Source organism: Chrysoperla carnea, chromosome 5 (genome assembly GCF_905475395.1).
Source record: "Chrysoperla carnea chromosome 5, inChrCarn1.1, whole genome shotgun sequence".
Classification (NCBI taxonomy): domain Eukaryota; kingdom Metazoa; phylum Arthropoda; class Insecta; order Neuroptera; family Chrysopidae; genus Chrysoperla; species Chrysoperla carnea.
In genome coordinates, this window is record NC_058341.1 from 19797935 (window position 1) to 19822768 (window position 24834).

At 29.8% G+C, this 24834-nt stretch overlaps 3 protein-coding genes and 1 non-coding gene across 4 annotated transcripts; 1 reads left to right on the top strand and 3 right to left on the bottom strand.

The window, feature by feature from the left end:
* The first annotated feature begins 4162 nt into the window (after nt 1-4162).
* On the top strand, nt 4163-6052 carry LOC123300701 (snurportin-1). Its single transcript, XM_044883322.1, has 5 exons — nt 4163-4377; nt 4441-4543; nt 4912-5052; nt 5126-5311; nt 5383-6052. The coding sequence occupies exons 1-5, from the start codon at nt 4226-4228 to the stop codon at nt 5803-5805; spliced, it is 1005 nt and encodes a 334-aa protein (XP_044739257.1). The 5' UTR covers nt 4163-4225; the 3' UTR covers nt 5806-6052.
* Nucleotides 6053-7294: 1242 nt separating this feature from the next.
* LOC123300636 (gastrula zinc finger protein XlCGF26.1-like) lies at nt 7295-9656 on the bottom strand. The gene is made up of 3 exons (XM_044883233.1): nt 9540-9656; nt 8198-8690; nt 7295-8133 (listed from the first exon to the last, which is right to left on the bottom strand). Exons 1-3 carry the CDS (start codon nt 9654-9656, stop codon nt 7301-7303), a joined length of 1443 nt encoding a protein of 480 aa, XP_044739168.1. The 3' UTR covers nt 7295-7300.
* A 959-nt stretch (nt 9657-10615) lies between these two features.
* On the bottom strand, nt 10616-23487 carry LOC123300638 (zinc finger protein 271-like). Its single transcript, XM_044883236.1, has 4 exons — nt 23124-23487; nt 21688-23066; nt 11796-12097; nt 10616-11458 (listed from the first exon to the last, which is right to left on the bottom strand). The coding sequence occupies exons 1-4, from the start codon at nt 23238-23240 to the stop codon at nt 10632-10634; spliced, it is 2625 nt and encodes an 874-aa protein (XP_044739171.1). The 5' UTR covers nt 23241-23487; the 3' UTR covers nt 10616-10631.
* LOC123301910 lies at nt 20486-20626 on the bottom strand. The gene has a single exon (XR_006535466.1). It is a non-coding gene; the product is annotated as a U4 spliceosomal RNA (small nuclear RNA).
* Nucleotides 23488-24834: the final 1347 nt, after the last annotated feature.

Consider the following 24834-nt stretch of genomic DNA (forward strand, 5'->3'; position numbering starts at 1 on the left):
TTTGGCATTTTTTGTTTAAAAATTAATATAATTTTGACCAAAATTTGATAAAATTTAAGGATAGAAACTAAAATTTGCGTGTACCTAATTTTGGTCCCAATTTTACCTACTTCGAGTCGGCCAAGTTAATAATTAGCGAAACTTTTTATCGGAATTAGCGGAATTAATTGATAATTTGCAAGTTATTAATTTTTAGCGGAACTAAATCATCTCAAAACCTGATTTTGAGCATTGAAACATTTATTTTTAAAAAAATCTTAATTAAACTTCACTTTAATTGCACCTAGTTGAATTTTTGACAATTTCCATTCAATACTTGGTAGAACCAATCTTATCGAGCTAGGATTCAGGTTTCAATTCAATTTATTTCCCTAAATTAGAAAAGAACTTGTATTTAAAGTTTTCACAAATTTAACCAAAGTTCAATTTAAGATTAATACAAATTAAATAAGATTACGCCTGTAAAGCTATAAGTTGCAACTTAAAACGGACAAAAAAGGCCTTCTTATAAGTAAATCTTTCTTTTTATATTGACTTTTAATTAGAATGACCAGTAAAATTCTTAACATTGCATTCGTAACCTCCAGGGAATTATAGTTAGCCAAATCTTTGAGTTTCCCTGATACAAAGAATGCTATTTTGAGGACCTATTTTTGTTTGAGATTTATTTAAAACTACTTTTATACAAATTTTCGACTAATAAGAAAAAAAATTACTTTAGTTTGTTCAAATAACACCCTCAGGGCTTAAAAATAATTTAAAAAAAAACAAACAAATACTTACAAAGCATATTATAATAAAAAAAATTAGAAGCTATCACAGATTCCAAAAACACTCCACACAAACACAAAAATTTACACTTCAAAAAAACACTTAAAAACTACACAAATTTTCACTCAAGAAAACCACATTTTATATCTAAAGATAAATACAATAATATTTCACACGCATTCAAATCACTCTTTTAAGTAAATCTCACTTAACTTAAGAAGAAACTACTTTTCAGTTACATTTTCTCTGAAATCCATCAAATCCTATACTAAAAAAATTTGAAAAGGTAAGAAAAACGATTTCCACGGATTCATTTTTTTGGTAAAAAGAAATGTAGCACTGTCACAACAGTTTTTCTAGCGTCCGTTACAAAAAAAAAATATGATGGACAACTGAGTCGTGAACTAAAGAAACATGAACTGTTTCTTCACACAACAAATGACTTTTTAAAATCAACAATTTTTTAATTTTATTTTTTTTTTAAACTCGTTGAGATGAGGAATTTCTTCAGTGAGAACAACAAGAACAGACAACAAACGGATTTTGAGTTAAGTGAAATCTGTTGACTCTCTCAGGCATACCGCGCACCGCTATGACCGGCTTTGTGCGTTCACTTATTATTACTACACTGCACAGCACTCAGCACACCGTACAAAGTTAAAATGTTGTATGAACGTTTTCATTTACTTAAAAACGTTCTACGGTTGGTTTAAGTTTATTGTACTTAACTTCAAGTTCTTGTAGTGTAAAATGTGTGCTTAGTTTACTTAAGTTATAATAATGTTCACCAAATATAATTGAAACTTACTTAAGTGAATAAAGAATTGAAACTTACTCAAGTAAAGGAGGATAAAGTATCTAAGTAAATTCTTTGAATATTTACTATGAAACTAGCTACAGAGTGATAACCACCTCTCAAAGATGATTAAGAACGATAATAAATGAGAGAGCATGGTTATTAATGCACATGTCTTAATATACATGCTAAAACTAAAATTCATTCTATAAAAGATAAAAGCTACAAATACATACGAAGCTAATCAATAGCGAGTATTCATGAATTTTTTTGCTTTAATAAAAGCTCATTTATGGCTGACTTCAGACGACAGAGAAAAATTATTTTTCGAATACCTATAAAAACAATCAAGCTAAAAATCATCAAAATTTTATTTGTATCTCTTTCTAGCATAACAGAATTTAGCATGGAGTTCTTATGGCAAACATAGTATATGACGTCAAATACTATGTTCGATCTCTCTGTCTAATATTTGTCTAATTACAATTTTAAAACGCTTATATCATCCGTATTTTAATTTTAATTTAACTTTTTGTGACTTCTTTTACGATATTTTCATATAAATAGGATTTTATTTATTTTAAAAGGTTGCTCCAAAAAAAGCTAAAATTCGAGAACACAGGGGCTGTGAATCAGGTGAATAGTTTATACATTTCATTACATTCAAAATCAGAACAGAGAGCTTTTGTGGAATCATTTGCAGCCTTTTTTGAAATTTCATTTATGTCAAATTTCATAAGTGGTAACAGATATATTTGGTGCATATTGTAAAATGTATTGTAAAAATGACTTTAACATTCGTATAAATGAGATAGAGATACAACGAATAATAACATACCTCGTTGTCTGTCTTTATTTAATTGTTCTATCTATTTGTCAAGTAAAAGGTAACACCATAGTCAGTTACTCAGTTTCATTCTCAGTCTAATCTCAACTGTTAATGGACCAATATCAGTATAACATAAAAATAATACTTATACGACATGATTATATAAACCAAATGAATTAAAAATACTAACAGAGTTAATTGTTTTATTACTCTGTATATGGATTGTTCTGCAAACTAAGGAAGAAACTCCCGTTTGATTTAGGCCTCATATTTATTGTACATTTTAGTTGAGAATGAAATGGGATTGAGATGCGTTATGTAACGTAACGCATTAATTAATTAATGCAAGCACTGACATTCAATACAGAGTATTTCAACAATTAACTCATTCATGACTTATGAGGCAATATGTAGCTATAATTTCTTAAAATATAAAAAAACAAATATTATAAGTAATTTTTAAAATCAGGAACTTAGTAAATAAAGTTCAAAATAATTATTTTTATTTAATTCGTGCAACATATGCGAATTTTAATTGTTTTTTAAATTCTTGAATCAACTGATGCATGCTGCTTAATTTACTTAAATCGTTGATTATTTATCGATTATGTCTTGACTATGGAATGTTGTCATCTTTTTAATATTTTGTAATTTAATGGTATCATAACAGGACTGTAATCAGTTATATTTTAGTCAATATTTAATAGTTACAAAAATTCTATTTTTGTTTCGAATTTCACAAAGTATTAACATGTTTTTAAGTCAAATTAATTTTACCTAAAAATTACTTTCTTCAATTTTTGGGATAGAACCTGCCAAAGCCCTATCAATATCATTTCAGATTTAAGTATAGATAAATATATATGACTCCAACTTTGGTCGCACGGAGATATCCAAAGACAACTCCTCCCCCAACAGTTATAATTACGATTGGTTAATTTAAATTGACGATGTATTTAATACAAAAAAAAACTTATCTAGGCTTTAAAGAGATCAAACTTGTTTAAAACGTTTTGGAATTATAATAATACGTAAACAAATTGTTTAAACAAATTCAATAAAATATGTAATACGCCCCTGTTGAAATTTTTTGCAACGATTGACAATTCCAGTTTATAAAAACAAAGGAATTCGTAAACTTATTCCCACGTTATTGAATTGCGGTCGAATTCTCTTTGTTATTTTGTTAAAGAACAGACTAAAATCCACTGCGATTAAATCGTAAAACATCTAGCGCATTCTTGGGAGTATACTTTGAAGCTTCAATTACTTTGACAGTACAGTTTTCTTCTAATAGCGCTTATTATACCATGCATATATATAATATGCAAGGTATACTAAGTTTAGTCCTTGTGGTTTTTTTATACCATGTATATGAAATATACCAAGGTATACTAAGTTTAGTCCCAAGTTTGTAACGCTTAAAAATATTGATGCTATGAACAAAATTTTGGTATAGGTGTTCATAAAATCACCTAATTAGTCCATTTTCGGCTGTCTATCCGTCTGTCCGTCTGTCTGCCGATAACTCAAAAACGAAAAAAGATATCAAGCTGAAATTTTTACAGCGTATTCAGGACGTAAAAGGAAAACAACTAACTCACTAACTCAGTCAATTGTTTGTTTTCACTTGTTAGATTTAAAATTTCAGCGCTACAAAATTTGGGAAATTCAAAAATGAGGAAATTTGAAAATAAAAATTATTATTTTTAAATATGTTGTTGATTTAAAATTTATGAAAAAAGATAATTTTTGACCTAGTATTTTATTTTAAATTTGTTTATATTAATTGTGTCGTACGTGTTTATAACCTAGAAAATATACAAATAATGGAAGAAATACTTGAAAAATTAAGTGAAAATTCAGTTAGTGATGGCTCAAATAGTCCAAATTCTTCACAATTTTCACATTATTACAAATCCGGACCAACAGTTAATGATCAACAAAAACGACGTGAAACAATTTTAAAAGACCTGAAAAAGTATATCCAAAACTTTTGGATTTTTGCCTAATTTTTTTAGTTATGTATCTTATTTATTTCTAGAAAACGGGAATTGAGTTTTGATAAAAATAGGGGCCATATAGTAAAAGAAAAACAAGAAGGAGATGAAGAATCCATGGAATGGAAAAATACTCATTCGACAAAGGTATTTAGTTTTATTCGAAAAATTATTAGGAAAATGACAAACCTTGAGTGGTTTCGAATATAAGATAAGTAAGGCAGTAATTATACTGGTCAAATATGTCATCGGCTACCAAGTACGAAAAAACGTTTTCCGATCACAATACAGGTGGCAGATTTCCACCAATCCTATTTTATAAGGCGCTGGTGGCCATGATATAAAATCGCAATCAGGTTGGGGCAATTACGATATCCGTGGTGCCGCGATACTGCCACTGTATTGAAAAAATTCCTCTTATCCGTATGATACCGACTACCGGTTTCCATTTTCCATATTTAGTTCTTTAGTTAAAAAATAATAACGATCGTCTCAAATTTTGATTTTCTTTTAAGAAAAAGAAATGGTATTCGAAAGATTATCAAAATAAACTTATGTTTTCCGAATGGTTAATTGAAGTACCTGAAGATTTTCAAGAAAACTGGCTGTGCCTACCATGTCCAAAAGGTCACAGGGCTCTTGTAGCAGCAACCAAAGTATGCATAGTTAACATTTATTTAAAATTTCCTCTGATTCATTCAATTTATTCAATTATAATAATTTTCGTAGGAAAATACAGAAGTTTACACGAAATATGGATGCCTTCAAGCTCGATTTCAGTCATGTTTACCAAGTGGTTCTCGGGGAAATTTTGATGGAGACACTATTTTAGATTGTATATGGAATTTCGCGTGTAAACAATATTACGTTTTAGATGTTTTGCAATGGGCTGGAAGGGATTTAACTGAATGTGAAGTAAGTTTTAGAAGATAATGCTATTTTTGATAAAATTTCAATATACGTGTTAAAATATTTAATTTTTTTAGGCACAATTTAGATTTTTTTGGTTAAAATCAAAATTTGACGAACTTCCAAAATTGCGAACAGCTAATGAACATAATAAATATCCAATAGAACCATTACAATATTACGATTGTTCTCGACTCAATGATTTAGCAAGAGAATTATATGAATTTCCTGTAACATCTTCACAGACTTCATCTCCTGGTGTGGATGGTTTACTATTTTATCATAAAGAATACATCTATGAAGCTGGTTTCACACCATTAGTTGGTTGGTTAAAACCATACATGTTACCTGAAATTTTATCAATTACATGGATACATCCGGAATATTTAAAAGAGAAACCGCATGATTATACAACTTTAGCGGACCACATAGATGATTCCAAGAAACAGAAACGAAATTGGTGGAGTGTAAAACGATTTAATTCAAATGAGAAATCGTAGACAAATATATTTTGACAGTGAAATAAGTTTTTAAATTGTTTGACCGGTTTTTGCCAACTTTGATTAATAAAAAGTATGAGCAATAACCCTAAAAATTATCTTTAGCTGTAAACTATGCTTACGAGATCCATTGTGTATGGAGGTCGCTGCAATTTTTGAATTCTGATGACGCCATAAAGTATAAAAATTCTATTTTTTTTAATAATACAGGCAAATTTGGTCCGATCTTATTGGAATTTTTTTTGAAATCCACTAATTTTGGATCATTCTTTTCAGCTGTGATGTCAGTTTTTCGCTAGCTATCACATATGTGCTTAATTCCGGGACCAGGACTCCACATTCTTGGAATCTAATAGAGCTAGGTTAATTTTGATCTCAAATTTGGAAAGTATGGCCCAAATTTAGTAGAATTACATACTTTATTTATCAAAATTGGATAAAATTCGGATGTGATAGAGCAAAATTAAATTTTTTGGATTCTGATGACGTCATAAAGTCCAAAAATTCGATTTTTTTGGTAACACAAGCAAATTTGGTCCGATCTTATTGGAATTTTTTTTGAAATCCACTAATTTTGGATCATTCTTTTCAGCTGTGATGTCAGTTTTTCGCTAGCTATCACATATGTGCTTAATTCCGGGACCAGGACTCCACATTCTTGGAATCTAATAGAGCTAGGTTAATTTTGATCTCAAATTTGGAAAGTATGGCCCAAATTTAGTAGAATTACATACTTTATTTATCAAAATTGGATAAAATTCGGATGTGATAGAGCAAAATTAAATTTTTTGGATTCTGATGACGTCATAAAGTTCAAAAATTCGATTTTTTTGGTAACACAAGCAAATTTGGTCCGATCTTATTGGAATTTTTTTTGAAATCCACTAATTTTGGATCATTCTTTTCAACTGTGATGTCAGTTTTTCGCTAGCTATCACATATGTGCTTAATTCCGGGACCAGGACTCCACATTCTTAAAATCTAATAGAGCTAGGTTAATTTTGATGACAAATTTGGAAAGTATGGCCCAAATTTAGTAGAATTACATACTTGGTTTATCAAAATTGGATAAAATTTGAATGTGATAGCAAAATTAAAAATTTTATCCGATCTTATTCTTATGTTAAATACTATCAGTTTACGAATTTTCATCAAAATCCTTACAGCCCATCCCGATATATATAAAGCGCAACCTAAATACTTGCCGCCGGCGCTATGAACCCTCGTTACGACCCTGTATATAGGAATAGGGATAGGGATATACAGGATATAAAAACATGTTTTAATCTTAACTCAATCGGTTGACAAATTCCAAAGTTATTAAATGTTTATATACCGATATCAAAAAAGGCACACCCTGTAAACATAACGTTTAGTTTTTACTATGAAATTGATTAAATTTTAAATTTATATTAAATTTTAATTTAATCGAGGTTTATGAGACCGACTCTTATTTATTAAATAAAACAAAATTATGTAATTTTTAAAAAAATTTTTATGTTATTGGTGACAAATCAAAAGATTTTTCTTGTACATTTTCCTGATCAATAAAATGTTTTTTCTTATGTTTTTTCATACTACTCGAATCATAAAATCCTTTATTACACACCGAACATACGTACGGTGTTTCTCCCGTGTGCGTTCGCATATGTACCGTTAATGTACCATTTAAAGAAAATCTTTTCCCACAAACAGAACATTCGTATGGTTTTTCACCACTATGAGTTCGACTATGATATTTTAAATGATTCTTTTGTTTAAAACTTTGATTACATATTGTACATGTATACGGTCTTTCGCCCGTGTGCACTAACTTATGTGTAGCTAACGAAGAAATTTGTGAAAAGGATTTACCACAAAACTTACATTCATGAGGTTTTTCTCCGGTATGAGTTTTTAAATGTGATTTTAAACCGGATTTACATACAAAACCCTTCCCGCAATGGCTACATAAATATGATTTTTCTCCGTGGATTAACGTATGCGTTGCTAAAACACCTTTTGATGTGAATTTTTTCTGGCATATATCACATTGAAATTCACCAGGTGCTGGTGGAAGACGTTTTTTTGTGTATCGTTTGATTGGCGTGCTTGAATGTTGTTTTTCTTTTGTTGGAGTCCCATCGAAATGTTTTAAACTAATATGGCAGCGTAATTGGGATTGTTGTTTAAAGGAACGCCCACAATGGTTACATGTAAAGGGAGTTTCATTTGAATGGATACGTATGTGTTCGTATAATGTGGTAGTCTGTATAAAACCACGTCCACAGATCGAACACACATGAGGACGTTCTCCGGTATGAATTTTCATGTGTCGCTGATAGTTACCTAGAAAAAAATACACATTCTAATTTGGTTGTAAAGATCATTTATTCATTAAAGATTAGTTTACCTTTTAATGAAAATTGTTGTCCACATTGATCGCATTTGTAAGGTTTTTCTTTTGTGTGAGATCGCATGTGAAATTTTAAATGTGTTGATGTAAAATGTTTATTACAAATTGGACAAACATGATCACGTTTTCGTACAACTTTCGATTTTTTCTTCTTAATTGGTGGTTGATTTTCATTTTCTTCTTGATTTATTGTTTCATCTGTATCAACTTTTTTCTCAGCATTTTCGTCAAGTATTTCAGCAGATTCTGGTGCTGGTGAGGATGAATCGTAAATATCATCATTCCATTCATCATTATTTTCATAATTTTCATCTTTTATTATCATTTTGTTATCGGTAAACGGAGTTTCTTCTTTAACAATCATTTTTTGTAAATATTGTTCGAATTTTATCTGAATTTCTTGGCATTGTTTTTTAAATGAGTACGCGGATTTTAATTTATTTAAGCATTGCATACAAATGTTTTGTGGGTATTTATCTCCGTGGATTACCTTCGAGTAATAAGAAACAAGAAATGTAAAAATTGATCATTTAAACACATTGTATATACTAAGTAGTGAATCCCGGAGAATGGGAAATATTATAAGATTAAGTGCAAACAGAGCTACTGCCCAAGAGAGCTTTAGTAACTATATACCTATGATTTTTAACTTATATTTCCATTTTTGCATTAAAAAAGATAAATAGAAATTAATGTAATCAGAATCAGGGGAAAAATTTCATCCCACCTTCAAATTTTTGGGATTTTACGTTTCGGAGTACGTAGATTTCCAAAATATACTTGAAGTCTCTTACACTTTATACTACTTTGAATTTGTTAGTTTCCTAGACTTGTTAATTTCAATGTAAACTCATATGCACCCTGGTGGAAAAATATTTGAAGAAATTAACAAGTCAAGGCGGGTATAGACAGGTCTTTATCCAGCAAAATTGATCCGGCATTTTTACATATTTTAAGACAATACAGACTATTATCAAGCCTTTTTTCGGGCTAGGAAGTGATCTCTAGTACCAATTATGTCGAGTTGGTTTTTATTATCGGATGCACTTGGCATATCGGCTGTTAAGGCTTTAATTTGGTTATATACATTGAATTATTAAATCGCTATCGCCTTCAGTTTTGCTCATTTGCTGGTATGTATATGTTAGCAAAACAATAATTTTAATTAGTCTGAGATTAATATAAAGTAAATAAAATTTTTTCATGAATATGTATGTTTATTTCTTAATTAATTAAACAGGGTTCCCCTCAATTAAATCCCCCTTCCCTCTCTATGATCTAAATAAAATTACTGAAGTAACCTTAGACTATTGGTATAGTAAAAAATTTGATGAAATACCTTTAAATCAATAATTTCAGTTAACATATCTGCAATTAATATAGTATCTTCAATAAATAACGATTGTAATTCACCTTCAAATGAACATGTACGACATATTTTCTCAAAATTGTACATTTCTTATATTAAAATCTAGTTTAGTGTTATGTCAAGATTATTTTTACTCATTTGTCCAATTTATTGATCAATACTCAAACATTAGCATAGGCGTACTTATAATTATTTTTAAGGGGTGCTAGGTTTAGGTTTTACTGGTTATACGTTGAGGAAAAAAGGTTTTTTTATATTTATAAAAAAAAGTTAATATGTATTCTAAAAGCTATTATTTGTTATTGTAAAAAGTTTCTAATTTTTTTGCTGGATAGTTATGGAAATACAGATCCCGTGTTGATTGGTACTCAGATACGCCAATGAATATTAACATAAAAGACATAAAGCGTAGGTTACTTTGGAGATTCTACAACATATTCTTTAAAAGAAAATAAATAAATAAATCTAAAAACTTTCCATTGTGGGATTCGGTGAAAAAAATACATAAAATACTTAAGAAGTTAAGGGCTTAAGCAAATCTCTATATATGTGGGTAAGATCGTTCGCCATTTTTATGACAATGGCAAATGTAAATTTTATACAAAAATTAAAGGATTTTAATAAGGAAATATAATTTTTTTCAAATATTAACTACATACATAACGTTTATTGTATGTGTGTACTTGATTTTGATTTTTTTTTAGAAGTACGCAACATATGAACCGTTAAAATTCTTAATTAAACAAAGAGGGGCATATAGACTAGTGACGTCATTGTAGGATATCGCCATAAGGATTAAAAATAAAACTCTGTTTGCAATAAAGAGACGGGCAACAATCTTTGAATGCTCATAACTTCTTAGTTTTTTAATCAATTTTAATTTAACATTCAAATTTTTTTTATATCAAATCTACTTTCACATTTTTGGAGGTTATGCGACAAAATTCGGTCATCTACCCCATTGTGGCGGATTACAAATTTCACTTAATACTTTTTTTTTGAAACTTGCGAAATAGGGTGACAGGGAAATCAAATAAAACACAAAATAAATTACTAAATAAATTATTTTTCAATAAATTTCGTTAATGATAAATCAAACGATTTTTCTTGTACATTTTCCTGATCCGTAAAATGTTTTTTCTTATGTTTTTTCATACTACTCGAATCATAAAAACCTTTATTACATACCGAACATACGTACGGTGTTTCTCCGGTATGTGTTCGCATATGTACCGTTAAATTTCCATTCGTAGAAAAATTTTTTCCACATACTGAACATTTATACAATTTTTCACCACTATGCGTCCGTCGATGTGTCTTTAAATGATTAATTTGTTTAAAACTTTGATTACAAATATCACATGTGAAGGGACGTTCGCCCGTATGGATTAATCGATGCGTATGAAGCGAAGCTATCTGCGAAAACGCTTTATTACATAGTGTACATTTATGTGGTTTTTCCCCGGTATGCGTACGTAGATGTGATTGTAAACCATTATTCGAGGTAAAACCTTTTCCACAATGACTACATAAATAAGTTTTTTCGCCATGGATTAATGTATGCGTTGCTAATATATTTTTTGTACTAAATTTTTTATGACATATATCACATTCGAAGTCACGTGGTAATTCTGTTCGACGCTTTCTTGGTGGTTTCGGTTGCTTTACAATATTTTCGTTGTTCGGATTGTGTTTGGTTCGGATATGCCATTGTAGAGGGGATTTATGTTTGAAGCGACGACCGCAGTATGTACACATATAGGGTGTTTCATCTGTGTGAATTAGTAAATGTTGGTTTAAGGTGGTTTTTTGGAGGAAACGGCGTCCACATGTCGAACACGCATGCGGACGTTCTCCAGTATGAATTTTACGATGCCGTTCGTAATTACCTAGAAGATAAACAAAAAGAAAATTTTAATTTGCTGATAATGTAGATTACAACTGATTCGGTGTTATCTAAATTGTAAATATATGAGCAGAGGAAATATAATCGTTATTCGACCAGAAACACGAGTTGTAGGGGTACGATTAAAGCGAGTTCGAAAGTCTCGCGAAATGGAGATGACAGCGCTTGGAAAAGTATGCCTTTACGGTGATTATAAAGGCTACAAAAAAGCTGGCTTCTTCGAATAAGACCGATTAAACTTTTCTGGAGAGCCCTCTGCTGTTGGGTGCTAAATACAAATCAGCAAGTTTTCGTATCATCTTATACAATATTCGTTTTACCTTTTAATGAAAATTGTTGTCCACAAGTTTCACATTTATAAGGTTTTTCCTTTGTATGGGATCGCATATGATTTTGTAAATGACTTGATGTAAAATATTTATTACATATTGGACACTGATGTTTACGTCTATAAACAGTTTTCTTTTCTTTCTTAACATTTGTTTTTTTACTCTCCTCTAGTTTAATATTTTCATCACTATTAATATGATTTTCGTCAACATCATCATCTTCACGGTCACCATCTTCTCGTGATGATGTGATTGATGAATTATCATTTTCATTGAATATATCATCGTGATCACTCCAAATATTTTTTTCAATATTTTCCTCTTTTATGGATTCTTCATTTTTAAAATCTTCTTGAGCAACTACTGTATTTGTCAAAATTTCTTCTTTAACAAGAATTTTTTGTAAATATTCTTCGAATTTGATTTGGATCTCTTGGCATTGTTTTTTAAATGAGTACGCGGATTTTAATTGATTTAAACAATGCGTGCAAATGTTTTGAGGATATTTATCACCGTGGATTACCTTCAAGCAATAAGAAACAAGAAATGTAAAATTTGATCGTTTAAATTTTTATTTGATTGGTGAATCCGGAAGAATGGGAAATATTTTGGCGATAGAAACAAGGAATTAAAGTAAACTAATAGATTATTCTTTAGGTGCAGTACAGAACTACTATCCAAGAGAGCTTTAGTAACTATATACCTATGGTTTTTATTATTATCACCTTTATGTTCCACTTTTTAGACAGTCTTGAAAGCGATTTATTTAATGTTAAATTACCATTAAATTACCTCTCCATTACCATTAAATTACCTCTTCAACTGAGCCAATTATGAAAATTATAGCCAATTTTTTAGTTTTTTCGGTACAGAACCCTAAACTCGCACGAAAAGAGCAAGCTTCATTAAATTACCTTTCAAACGAAACCAAATTAATCAAAATCGGTTGATCCGTTTAGGCGCTACGATGCCACAGACAAACAGGCAGCCACACAGACACACATAGCGGTCAAACTTATAACACCCCCTTTTTTTAGTTCGGGGGTTAAAAAAATAGATAATTTATAAAAAAAAATTAGATACAAAATTCAAGTTTCAAGATGGCATTGACAAATTCATTACCTATGTTATTTACAATGAATTTGTTTTTTGTAAATAGCATAATGAATTTTAATCAGTCTGTAGTTATAAAAAAATGTTAGTGGATTGTAAAATTAAATTACAATCATAATTTTACAACTAAATTGTAATATAATTTTACAATGACTATATAAGTAATATGCATGATCATTTGGGAATAGCTTTAGCTGTCACTACCGTTGTTTTCGGATGCATTATTGTTTATCAATTTGTAAAAGGTATCGTCCTTCACTTTAATTTACTTTTATGCTTTACTGCGAATTCTTACAATAATTTTAATTGCTGACTTCCTATTATTTGGAATATTTACGTGTAACCAACATGAAACGTAGGTAAAACCCACAAAAAAAGTAGGTTCATAGAGGGGGTATCCCCCGAGTGTAAATCCAATTTGACGGTCGAGGGGTACGAGCTTCAGCCACCATCTTGGAAAACACGTATAATGCAGAAGTTTTTATTTATAGCGCTTCAAAGTTATGATACTTAAATGTATCATGAATTAACTATATATTGAGCAATAACCATATTGAACAAAGTTTGGAGCGCTATAAATAAAAATCTATATATTATACAGGAAAAAGTTTCAAATAAAAGTTATAGAAAATGTTACTATCTACAAAAATCATCCCTACTATTTTTGTCGTATGATGCACGGTAAACGGAATATTCGATAAAATGTGTTTTCGAAGGTGCCGGCTTAAACTCTCGTTTGAGGGGTTTGGGTCGCCATTGGGAACTGATCAAAAATGTATGCTTATCTACAAAGCGGCATAATTTTCACTAACTCCTTCAAGGCAGTTGACTGTCGAATTACACAAAAATGGTACCGAGGCAATCATTTGACACAAAAAATTGCAAGTTATACTACAATCTTATAAATGATAAGGTCTCAAACTTCAGCTACAAACTTGTTTTTGAAAAAAATTCTAAAATTAGTTTTACCTTTAAATCAACAATTTCAGTTAACATATCTGCAATTAATACAGTGTCTTCAATAAATAACGATTGTAATTCACCTTCACATGAACATGTACGGCATATTATTTCAAAATTATACATTTTATTTACAAAATATTCGGAATTTGTCAAATTTATTTTTGTTTACGAGGATATGTCAAATTCATGACAGGTGAAAAGGATTGTTCAAGTTACAAGTTACTTGTGTAAATTTGTGTGCACAACACCATCGATTTGAACAGAGAAAAGAGATTGCTTACTAGAACTATTTATATTATTGTATATTTACAGTGATTCTTATTTTACTATTAAAAAATTAATCTTAATTTTTTGTTTCAGAACGTCGACGTCGTAGACCTCCTACTACAGACGTTGGAATTGACGCTAAACAGTCCTTAAATAAAGATGTAAAAATGCATAAGACCCCAGCAGGGGCTCCTCCACCTCATTAATATTATTTTTGATGATTTACAGCATCATCCATGGAACAGAGCAAGATGGGGGGTGAATATGTGTTAAAAATGTGTTCCACATATAACGAGTGAAATTTTCTATGTAATTTACCGACAATAAAAATTCATTATTAATATTTATATTTTTTTATTTCTATCATTATAAATTGAGTTTTCCATGATTTTCACAATTAGGAAAAGTTATGAAAAATAGCCTTTTCCTTTAGATATAATAGCCATAATCCTTTTAGATTTGTATTTGCACGTGAAAAAAACTCAGTCGATTTCTTCAAGGGATTTGTATGTAACAAAATGTAGGTGTCATAAAGACACATCGAATAAGTTGAAATAAATCTATGAAAATTATTAGGCAATTCTTGCTTTCAGTTCAATTTTTTGGCAGATTAGCTCCAATTCGGCAGTTATTAATGATTTTGAAGTGCTGTTCGAATTTAAAATAACCGAAGGCATAATAAATGGATGCATTTTGACCCCAGTTTTTCTCACGCTCTTCTGCTTTCAGGTGAAAAACGATGCTGGACAGCATGCTGCCAAGTAGGTATAAGGAAAAGAAGCGATATTATTACGTCATTAATAATATTAATTTAATAATCTAATGGAGTGTTTGAATCTACAGTACAGTCAATTTAGTTATAAACACAAAATTTATTTTAATTATGTTTAATTTTGAAACAATTTGTAGAACATGTTCCTCTGAGGGTGAATTACAATCCCTTTTTAATGAAAATCCTTTAAAAATAGCTGATATGTTAACTGAAATCATTGATATTAAGGTAACAACAATCTTAATGCAAATTTACATCTCGTTTATAACTTTATGAATTTATAGGTAATCGAAAATGATAATTATCCACAAAACATATGTACAAAATGTTTGGAAAAACTAAATTCGGCTTACAATTTTAAAAAACAGTGTCAAGAAGTCAATCAAAAGTTTACACACATTTTAAATAATGTTATTAAAAATGAAATTCTAATTGAAACGATTAAAGAGGAAAATTATTTAAATGATGACGAAGATAACGTTAATAATTTTGAATTATCAAATAATAACGATAATAATTATGAATCTTCGAATAATAATGATGACGAAAAATCACAAGAGAATAAAGTTGAGGCGAAATGGAGTAAAAGACGGAAACTCAAAGATGGAAAACGAAAAAAACGTACATGTAACATTTGTAACAAAAGTGTATTAAGATTAAATGAACATATGCGTTCACACACCAAAGAAAAACCATTCAAATGTGAAGTATGCGGACAAAAATTTTCCAGCAGTTCATATTATTGTGTGCATAAAAAGATTCACACCGGTGAAAGACCACACGTTTGTAATATTTGTGGACGCAGTTTTATAACAACATCTTCTTTAAAGGAACACTTAAAAATTCATGATAAATCTCCGGGTGCTATCAAAGAAAAAACATATTTATGTAATTATTGTGGAAAAGCGTTTGGTCACAGAACAGCGATGTTTAATCATGTAAAGCTTCACACGGGAGAACGACCATATAAATGTGATCTTTGTGAAAAATCATTTTTGCAATCCGTCTTATTAAGTCGACATAAATTAAGTCACACCGGAGAAAAACCACATAAGTGTAGTGTTTGTGAGAAATCATTTACGGTCAAAGACAAATTAATACGACATATGCGAAGTCATACGGGAGAAACTCCATTTGTTTGTTCACTTTGTAATAAAGGATATCGTAACTCGTGTGATTTGAAAAAACATTTAATAAGACACGAAAATAATACTTTACGTACTAAACCACCGGCGGAAAAAGTGTACAAGTGTACGTTATGTGATAAAGCGTTTGCTTTTAAATCCAGTTTAACGTCGCATATGTTTATGCATTCGGGCGAGACACCTTATGTGTGTTTGGTTTGTGATAAAGGATTTTATGATTCGAGTAACTTTTCTAAGCATAAGAGAAAACATTTATTAACGGAAGATGGAATAAAACAAGAAAAATTATTAAAAAATAATCTTTAAGAGTAAAGTTTGGCAATTTTACCATTTCTGGATAAATTCATGTTAAAGATTGTGATTGAGCATACAATAGCTTAATTGGAGAGCATTCGTCCGTAAAGTAGAGGCCCGTAGTTCGAGTAGCAAATTTATAACATTATTTTATGTAATTTATGAATTAAATGTACTATTTGCAATAAAATATATTTTAAAAAATGAAATTTATTTTTCATTATTCATTTTATCCGAGAATATTTTTAAGATCTCAGCCGGCGTCACCAACTCAAAATCTGTTTGTGTGGTAGATATGATTTAAAAGAATGGTAGTTTTCTGCTAATTCTGCTTAAAAGTTGGTTAATCTAATCTTAAGATCTACCTTTATATATTGGGATCTGACAAAAGGAGGCATGACACCTGGTTGTCAAAGTAGAAACTAATTTCAAGTTACAGCTTTTAGTGTTGAGCATTGAAAAGTTTGGAGTTGATTATTTTTTGCAAGTTATAATTACAACAATAATAAATAATTGATAATAAAAATTAAATTATTTCGTGTGAAAAGTAGTAAAATTACGATTACTCGGTTTGGTTGACCCCAACAACAATTTCATTAATATTAATCATTCTCTTCTTGAAAAATTGCACAAAGAGTATGTATTGATTGCTGTTACTTTTAAAATTTGTCACTTTATGTCAGCCATGTCTTTTTAGCCCCGCCCATATGTCAGATCCCAATACTTTATATATATACTCAAAGGTGGTAGATCTACCAACTTTCTATTCTAAAGACACTCGAAATTGGGAGATCTACCTAAAAGTTGATAGAGTTGGCAACTTTGACTCAACGTCGTTGAGATTCTGAGCGCCGCTGTAGTGAAAAATTGTACCTTTTTCAGATCAATCAGCTGATTATTTTCATTGAATAAAAAGATTATAGAATGTATTGAGATATTTATTTATTTTGTAGAAATTTTGTATTGTTTTGTTTTAAGCGTTTAAAGGTACACTACCGCCATCTTCTTTTTGACAGATCTTTGGTTTCATGGAGTTGAGTGTCCTTGAACAGTCAGTCTGTAATTTAAATAAGTCTGTGGTCCACGCATAAACAAGCCGTGCTTATGATACTTACATGTCAAGTATTGCACTCCACTAATAACGTATCGCTTGTATGTAAACAATAAATGATAAGTTAGAAAAATCATTTAAAAAAGAATGAATTTTGAAATAATATGCCGTACATGCTCATCTGAAGGTGAATTACAATCGTTATTTATTGAAGACACTGTATTAATTGCAGATATGTTAACTGAAATTGTTGATATAAAGGTATAATTCAATTTCCCCCAAATACATATACAAAATTTTCATAAACTTTTCCGGATGATTTGTAGATCCGAAAAGATGATGATTTCCCACAAAGTATCTGTAATTCATGTTTGGATAAATTAAGATCGGCGTATGAATTTAAAAAACTCTGCCAGGAAGTACAAATTAAATATGAACAATATTTACAGAACGTTAAAGTAAAAGAGGAGATTCTGGTTAAAGAAGAACATCAGTTTGATCCCGGTGAGGATGAGAATTATTCAAATTGGAATGATGATGTAAAATCATCAGCATCGTCACCAGAACCGACGATTGATTCTATACAAGTTGGAAACACTGTAAAAATTCGACATTCGATAAAAAAGAATAAACAGAATAAACGTAAACGTAAATATACGTGTAATATTTGTAATAAAAATATAACGAATTTACACGAACATCTTCGTTCGCATACCAAGGAAAAACCGTATAAATGTGAAACATGCGGACAACAATTTTCTATCAAATGTAATTATTATTACTTATTCGTATTTCTTCTAGAACGACTTTTCCTCTTCGAAAATCATTTAATCAGTGTCGAATATAAAATTCCTCCCAGGATTGATGAATCCAAACATTATTAACCAGATGTCTTATAGGTTTCAATAACATGTATGGAGGTTTCATCGTCCTCCATACAGGCCCTACAATTAGGATCATAGTTCAATCGATAGTGTCCTGTCAAGAATCCCACCACTCTTCTCAACTGTGCTCTAGTGAGGTTCACGCGAGCACAGTCGAATGGCTTGGCTGTGGTTATACACAGTTTTACCAATCGCAAACCCAGTAATCAAGATGGGAATAACAGGCTCAGATGAAAAGGTCATTTGAGACGCCTTCTCTCGTATCAACGAGTCTGCAGCTTCATTCCCTTTAACGTCAGAGTGACCCAGTACTCAGATTAGTCTGACTGTGTTCTTCAGTACTAAGCGATTCAGTTCTCCGATTAGAATCTTGATAAATTGAAAAAGTATATTTTTTATTTTCCAGGTAATTATCAACGACACATGAAAATTCACACGGGAGAACGTCCTCATGTATGCTCGATCTGTGGACACAGTTTTATACAGAAAACAGCTTTACACGCTCATTTACAAGGCCATTCCGATGAAACATCGTTAACTTGTACACATTGTGGAAAAACTTATCAATTTCGACATCAATTACGATATCATTTGCGACTTAAACATTCCGACGAATTAAAACCAACAGAAAATGGTGAATTTTCATGTGAAATATGTAATAAAAAATTTAATACAAAGGAAATATTAGTAACCCATAAATTATTACATGTGGAAAAATCATATTTATGTAGTCATTGTGGAAAAGGTTTTGTACGAAAAAGTGGTTTAGAATCACATATTAAAACGCATACCGGAGAAAAACCTTATAAATGTTCATTTTGTGAAAAATCATTTTCACATCTTGCATCATATAATTCACATCAGTTAATTCACACCGGGGAAAAACCTTTTAAGTGTTCGTATTGTGAGAAACAATTCGCGCATCGTTTAAGTTACAACAGTCATCAATTAATCCATACGGGGGATAAACCGTATAAATGTGATATTTGTAATCAAAGTTTTCGACAAAAAACACATTTAAAATATCATAGTTTTACTCATACGGGGGAAAAATTATTTAAATGTACGTTATGTGATAAAGCGTTCGCTTTAAAAGGAAATTTAACGGTTCATATGCGAACACATACGGGGGAAACTCCTTATGTGTGTACGATATGTAATAAAGGATTTTATGATTCGAGTAGCATGAAAAAACATAAGAAAAAACATTTATTAACAGAAAATGAAATTATACAAGAAAAATCGTTTGATTTATCATTGGAAAATATTGAAAAGTAATTTAAGTTTTAATTTCAATCTTTTTTTCTTTTATAAATATTTTATTGTATTTTGAAATTTTTCATTGTGATCCAAAAAATATATTTATTCAAAATTTATTGTGTTTTTTATTAATTCTCTCACGGGCTGCAATAGCGGTACAACTCCAAAAATTATATTTTGGGTTCAACCGAAGTGGCTTTAAATTTTTCATTGCTATGGACAATGCATAAGAATGTTTTAGTTTACTTAAACGAAAATTACCTTCAAGTTGATACCTTCTCTAAAGGGTCAGTCAATAATGTGTGTATAATTTGGATTTTATTTTTTTTAAATGGAACTATGTTCCTTTTCCATGTTATAATTTGTTTGCTGGTTGGGGGGTAAAACAAAAAAAAATGTGCAACAATTCAAAACGACCACAAAATACGACGATGTCTTACTTAGGAAACTAAAAACTTTTTTAATCGATTCGGCTTGACATAAATTTTGAGAATATTTTAAAAATAATTTACAATCTGTCAATTTATATTTTTTGTCCAAAGTATATGTATTCAAAAAAATGAGTTGTGAGTTATCGAAGGTAATTTAAAGTAAGGACAAGGAAATTTTATGTTGTCATAATAAATATCTTGATGAAATCAAATAAAGGTAATGTACGCGCATATTGACTTGACTACTTAAGCTGTTATATATAAATTTGGCTAAAACTGACCCTATTGATTGCTTCCTTAGAGGGCCTGATAAATATAAATAATAAATAAATATAACACACCCAATTCCCAATTATATTTTAATTCCCACCCCCTGAGAGAATAGTGATTTATGATATATGTATATCTGACGTTATTTATAGCAAGTTGAAAATTTGAAATTGTCAATGTGTTAAACGTACTCAAAAGCTTGTTACAAATATTTTAAGATTCATTAATCAATCCCCGTAGGGACTTACAAAAATTGCCGTAGCGGTCAGTGTTTCATGACCACAAGGCGGGGTATTGGTTAAAGTTTTCAACTAGCAATAATCGCACCTCGGTTAGACCTCATTGGTTACGATATCGCCACTGCGCAAAGCTAAAATTGAAATTGAAAAGTTAAGTTTATATACAAAGAGACTCAACATACCATTGGCGCGAGGAGTACACAATTTTAGAAATCAACAGTAAATAACATAAAAAAACTAGGAAGTGATTAATTTAAATAATTTTTACCTAGAAATAAGAATTGTTATTATTTCCAAGTCATTTACCTTTCGTTATTTTTCGATTTTAAGTTTTTTATGGAAATAAACGTAAAAAATAAGAATACTTGGTTGTAAAGATATGCCACTAGATGGCATTAGCAACTTAAACTTGCTATTTGATGCAAGTGGCATTTTAGTTGTACTAAAGCTTTACAAACTAACCGCTAGATGGACTTACTCATAATTTTTTATACTTTTAAATCTTAAACTTTCTTGAAACTTGAAAAATTATAAATTAAAGGCAGATTAGAATAAAACTTCATTTACATTAAATAAACCAAGTATGGAATTCTACTAAATTATGATCATGCTCTAGAATTTCCTCTTCGATTGATCATAAGATCTCATGACTAATTACACACGCAAAAGTCATATCTCGTTGTCATTTCTTCAGTTGATGCTTCAGAAACTTATCGATCAATTTCAAAATCAACCGGATTTGCGTATTTTTTACTACTTAGGATAATTAGCACTTAAAAACCGTAAAAATTTGACTGAATTGACGATTTTGTGTGTATTTTTCGATTTATTTCTACATTTGCTCCGAATTAAAAGCTTTTCGTAATAAATTTTAGGCCACAAATCAAAAACTATTCAATCATTAATTGAATCCGATTTTTGTATTTATTGGATCGAAATTTATCGAATCACTTTTTTTGTTCGAATTAGATAAAAATCATTTTCTAGGGTAAGTTGTTTCAGGAGAAACAATAAAATCTGGCTGTTTTGATGATTCGACGTGTTGTTGCTAAAGAAACATTATCGATCAATCATAAAATCAAACAAATTTTCGTATTTTTGGATTTCTTATTAAAAATTACGACTAATTAATTAAGTTTTAAAATAAAATTTATTTTTATTTGATAAAATTTTCTTTTTTTTTTACAATTTTATTTTTCAATCAATTTCGTTGGCGACAAATCAAATGATTTTTCTTCGATCTTTTCATTCTCGCTAAAATGTTTTTTTCTATGTTTTTTCAAGCTACTCGAATCATAAAATCCTTTATTACACACAGAACACACATAAGGAGTTTCTCCCGTATGAGTTCGCATATGTACCGTTAAATTTCCATTCGATGAAAATTGTTTATCACAGACACTACACTTGTAAGGTTTTTCCCCACTATGTGTAAGAGTGTGAACTTTTAAATGTGTTATTTGTCGAAAACTTTGATTGCATATATCACATTTATGCGGTTTCTCTCCCGTATGGATTAATTCATGCCTGTTACAGCTTAAACGATGCGCAAATTGCTTCTCGCAAAACGAGCATTTATAAGGTTTTTCTCCGGTATGAGTTAGTTGATGGGTATTTAATGAAGTCAAGTATGAAAATGATTTTTCACATAATTGACATTTATACGTTTTTTCGTTGATCATTTTATTCTCTGTAAAATGTTTTTTCCAATGAGTTTTCATACTACTCGAATCATAAAATCCTTTATTACAAAACGAACACACATAAGGGGTTTCCCCCGTATGTGTTCGCATATGTACCGTTAAATTTCCATTTAATGAAAATTGTTTATCACAAATACTACACTTGTGTGGTTTTTCTCCGCTATGTGTACGACTATGAATTTTTAAATGAGGTTTTTGTCGAAAGCTTTGATTACAAATATCACATTTAAACGGTTTATCCCCCGTATGGATTAATTGATGACGATTATATCCTAAACGATGAGCAAATTGCTTCCCACAAAAAGAGCATTTATAAGGTTTTTCTCCGGTATGAGTTAGTTGATGTCTATTTAATGAAGCCATTTGTGAAAATGAATTTTCACATAGATGACATTTATACGGTTTTTCCCCAGTGTGAACTTTCATGTGTATTTGCAAGTTTGACTGGCGTATGAATCCTTTTCCGCAATGATTACATAAATATGATTTTTTAGTAGTATGTGTCCGCATATGTTCACGTAAATTTAATATGCTTTTATTACATATATTGCACGTATATTTACGTTTTGCGCGTATCTTGATTCTTTTTTTTTTTGGTTTTATATCCTTTGATATGTTTTCTATATCTTTGGGTACATTTTCCTCGTTGTAATGGTTCAATGGTTCATAATTGTCATCATCTTCAGCGATATAGTAATTTTCTTCTTTAATCGTATCAATAATTATTTCCTTTTTAATATTTAATTGTTCTAAATATTCGATAAATTTTTGATGGACATCTTGACATTGTTTTTTAAAATTATAGGCAGAATTTAATTTATCCAAACAGTTTGTACATATTTTCTGTGGATAATTATCATTTTCGATTATCTAAAAATCACTTAAAGTTAATGAAATGTTAAGAGTTTGAATTAAATTTGTCGTTACCTTAATATCAACGATTTCAGTTAACATATCCGCTATTTTGAAAGGATCTTCGCTAAATAATGATTGTAATTCTCCCTCAGATGAACACGTTCTACAAATTGTTTCGAAATTGTACATTATGGTACAAATAAATCCAAAATATTTATTCAATTTTATTAATATCCCACGCTAACCTCGCTAACAGAGAATTTTTCGGTAAGGCGTAAAGTGCTAATACAAAGTAGTAACAACTTTCGTACAATTTTTAAGATGGTATTACTGGTAAAGATAACTAAAATGTCAAAAGTCTGATATCACGGTAAGCAAATTTGGCCCACAGAATTTTTTTTTTTTTTTGAACTTTTTATATTTTGATGATTCTATATCGTTTGTTCATCGTTCGTTCATGATTGTTCACGATAAACAAATGCCCCCCAAATGCAATTTTAATGTCCCAAATGATGAAACCGTGTTTAATGTAATTCCCAAATAAATTAGGTTAGTCTCCATGTAAACTATTATCAAATAACGTAAAAAAAGGTGAAAATTTAATTTTTGACCTGCTAAGTATACGTTTTGAAAAATTAATTTTCCTTTCATATAACATAAAAATTAAGTGGATTTAATGTCCTGCCTGCTAACTATACGCTGGAAAAAGAATCATTAATTACAGGAAAACTAATAATTCCCAAATTCTAAAATTATATTCCCAAATCCTCCCAAACGATTCCCAAATGAATGGAAATAGTTTGAGTGAAAAATAACAATTTTATCTGCTAAGTATACGGAGCTTGGTTATAGACTTATAATAGCAACTTATTTTGTTTACAAAAATTTATTTACTTATTTTGTATAAAAACTTGAATAAGGAAGAAGAATTAATCTGTTAATTTGTTTTATCAAAATGTATAATATGATTTTTCATGAAAATTTAATTCTGTTAATTTTGTTACAAATAAATAAAAATCGTTATATATTTTAAATTTAGTTTTATTTTTTTAAATTGTCTATCCTATTTTTTCTTTTAGAATAAAATTATTAATTAATTAATTATTTACTAACGTAAGTATTAATAATTCTCTGGTTATAACAAGCTGAGTAGCTGTGTGGGTATAGCACTTGCCTAGAATACCAAGGTATGGTGGTTCGTATCCTAGTGTGGGCAACATTTTTACTTTTAATTTAAATGAATTTTTCCTAATGTTTAAATTTTCCGCTCTTTTTATAGTTTAAATTATCTATATAACCCGCCCTCCTGCTATAAATAACTCCCAGTTATACATATATCATAAATCACTATTCTGTCAGGAGGTGGGAATTTAAATAATCATAAATCAATCTCATTCTTTAAAATCATATTCTCCTGTTACAAAATATTAAAAAAATATGTACAAAATGTCAAATTTGAAACTTTTTAATAGGAGAACATGTCATATAGTTTATCTCACTCATATTCTCCTATTACCAAATATTAAAAAAATACTTATTTTACTTTTTTGTTAAACATGCTAAAATTTATTCTTGTTAAATGAAATTTTATAAGATTTTGTAATAGGAAAACATGTTATTTCACAAAAAAAAATTAATTATGATAATTCCACTTTCATACTTACGTCATAAATCACTCTGCTGTCAGGGGTTGGAAATTAAAATAACATAAAATATACCTTGCTCTCTTACGTATCTGTCGCTTTTGGTTCTCATAAAAATTATTTAAAATGATAAAATTAAC

Coding starts and splice junctions, on each gene's coding strand:
- LOC123300701 (XM_044883322.1), top strand. CDS start 4,226: ATGGAAGAAATACTTGAAAAATTAAGTGAAAATTCAGTTAGTGATGGC. Junction 4,378..4,440: donor ATTTTAAAAGACCTGAAAAA/GTATATCCAAAA, acceptor ATTTATTTCTAG/AAAACGGGAATTGAGTTTTG. Junction 4,544..4,911: donor AAAATACTCATTCGACAAAG/GTATTTAGTTTT, acceptor TTTTCTTTTAAG/AAAAAGAAATGGTATTCGAA.
- LOC123300636 (XM_044883233.1), bottom strand. CDS start 9,656: ATGTACAATTTTGAGAAAATATGTCGTACATGTTCATTTGAAGGTGAA. Junction 8,691..9,539: donor CTGAAATTATTGATTTAAAG/GTATTTCATCAA, acceptor TATTACTCGAAG/GTAATCCACGGAGATAAATA. Junction 8,134..8,197: donor ACAACAATTTTCATTAAAAG/GTAAACTAATCT, acceptor ATTTTTTTCTAG/GTAACTATCAGCGACACATG.
- LOC123300638 (XM_044883236.1), bottom strand. CDS start 23,240: ATGTACAATTTCGAAACAATTTGTAGAACGTGTTCATCTGAGGGAGAA. Junction 23,067..23,123: donor CTGAAATCGTTGATATTAAG/GTAACGACAAAT, acceptor AGTGATTTTTAG/ATAATCGAAAATGATAATTA. Junction 11,459..11,795: donor ACAACAATTTTCATTAAAAG/GTAAAACGAATA, acceptor TTTATCTTCTAG/GTAATTACGAACGGCATCGT.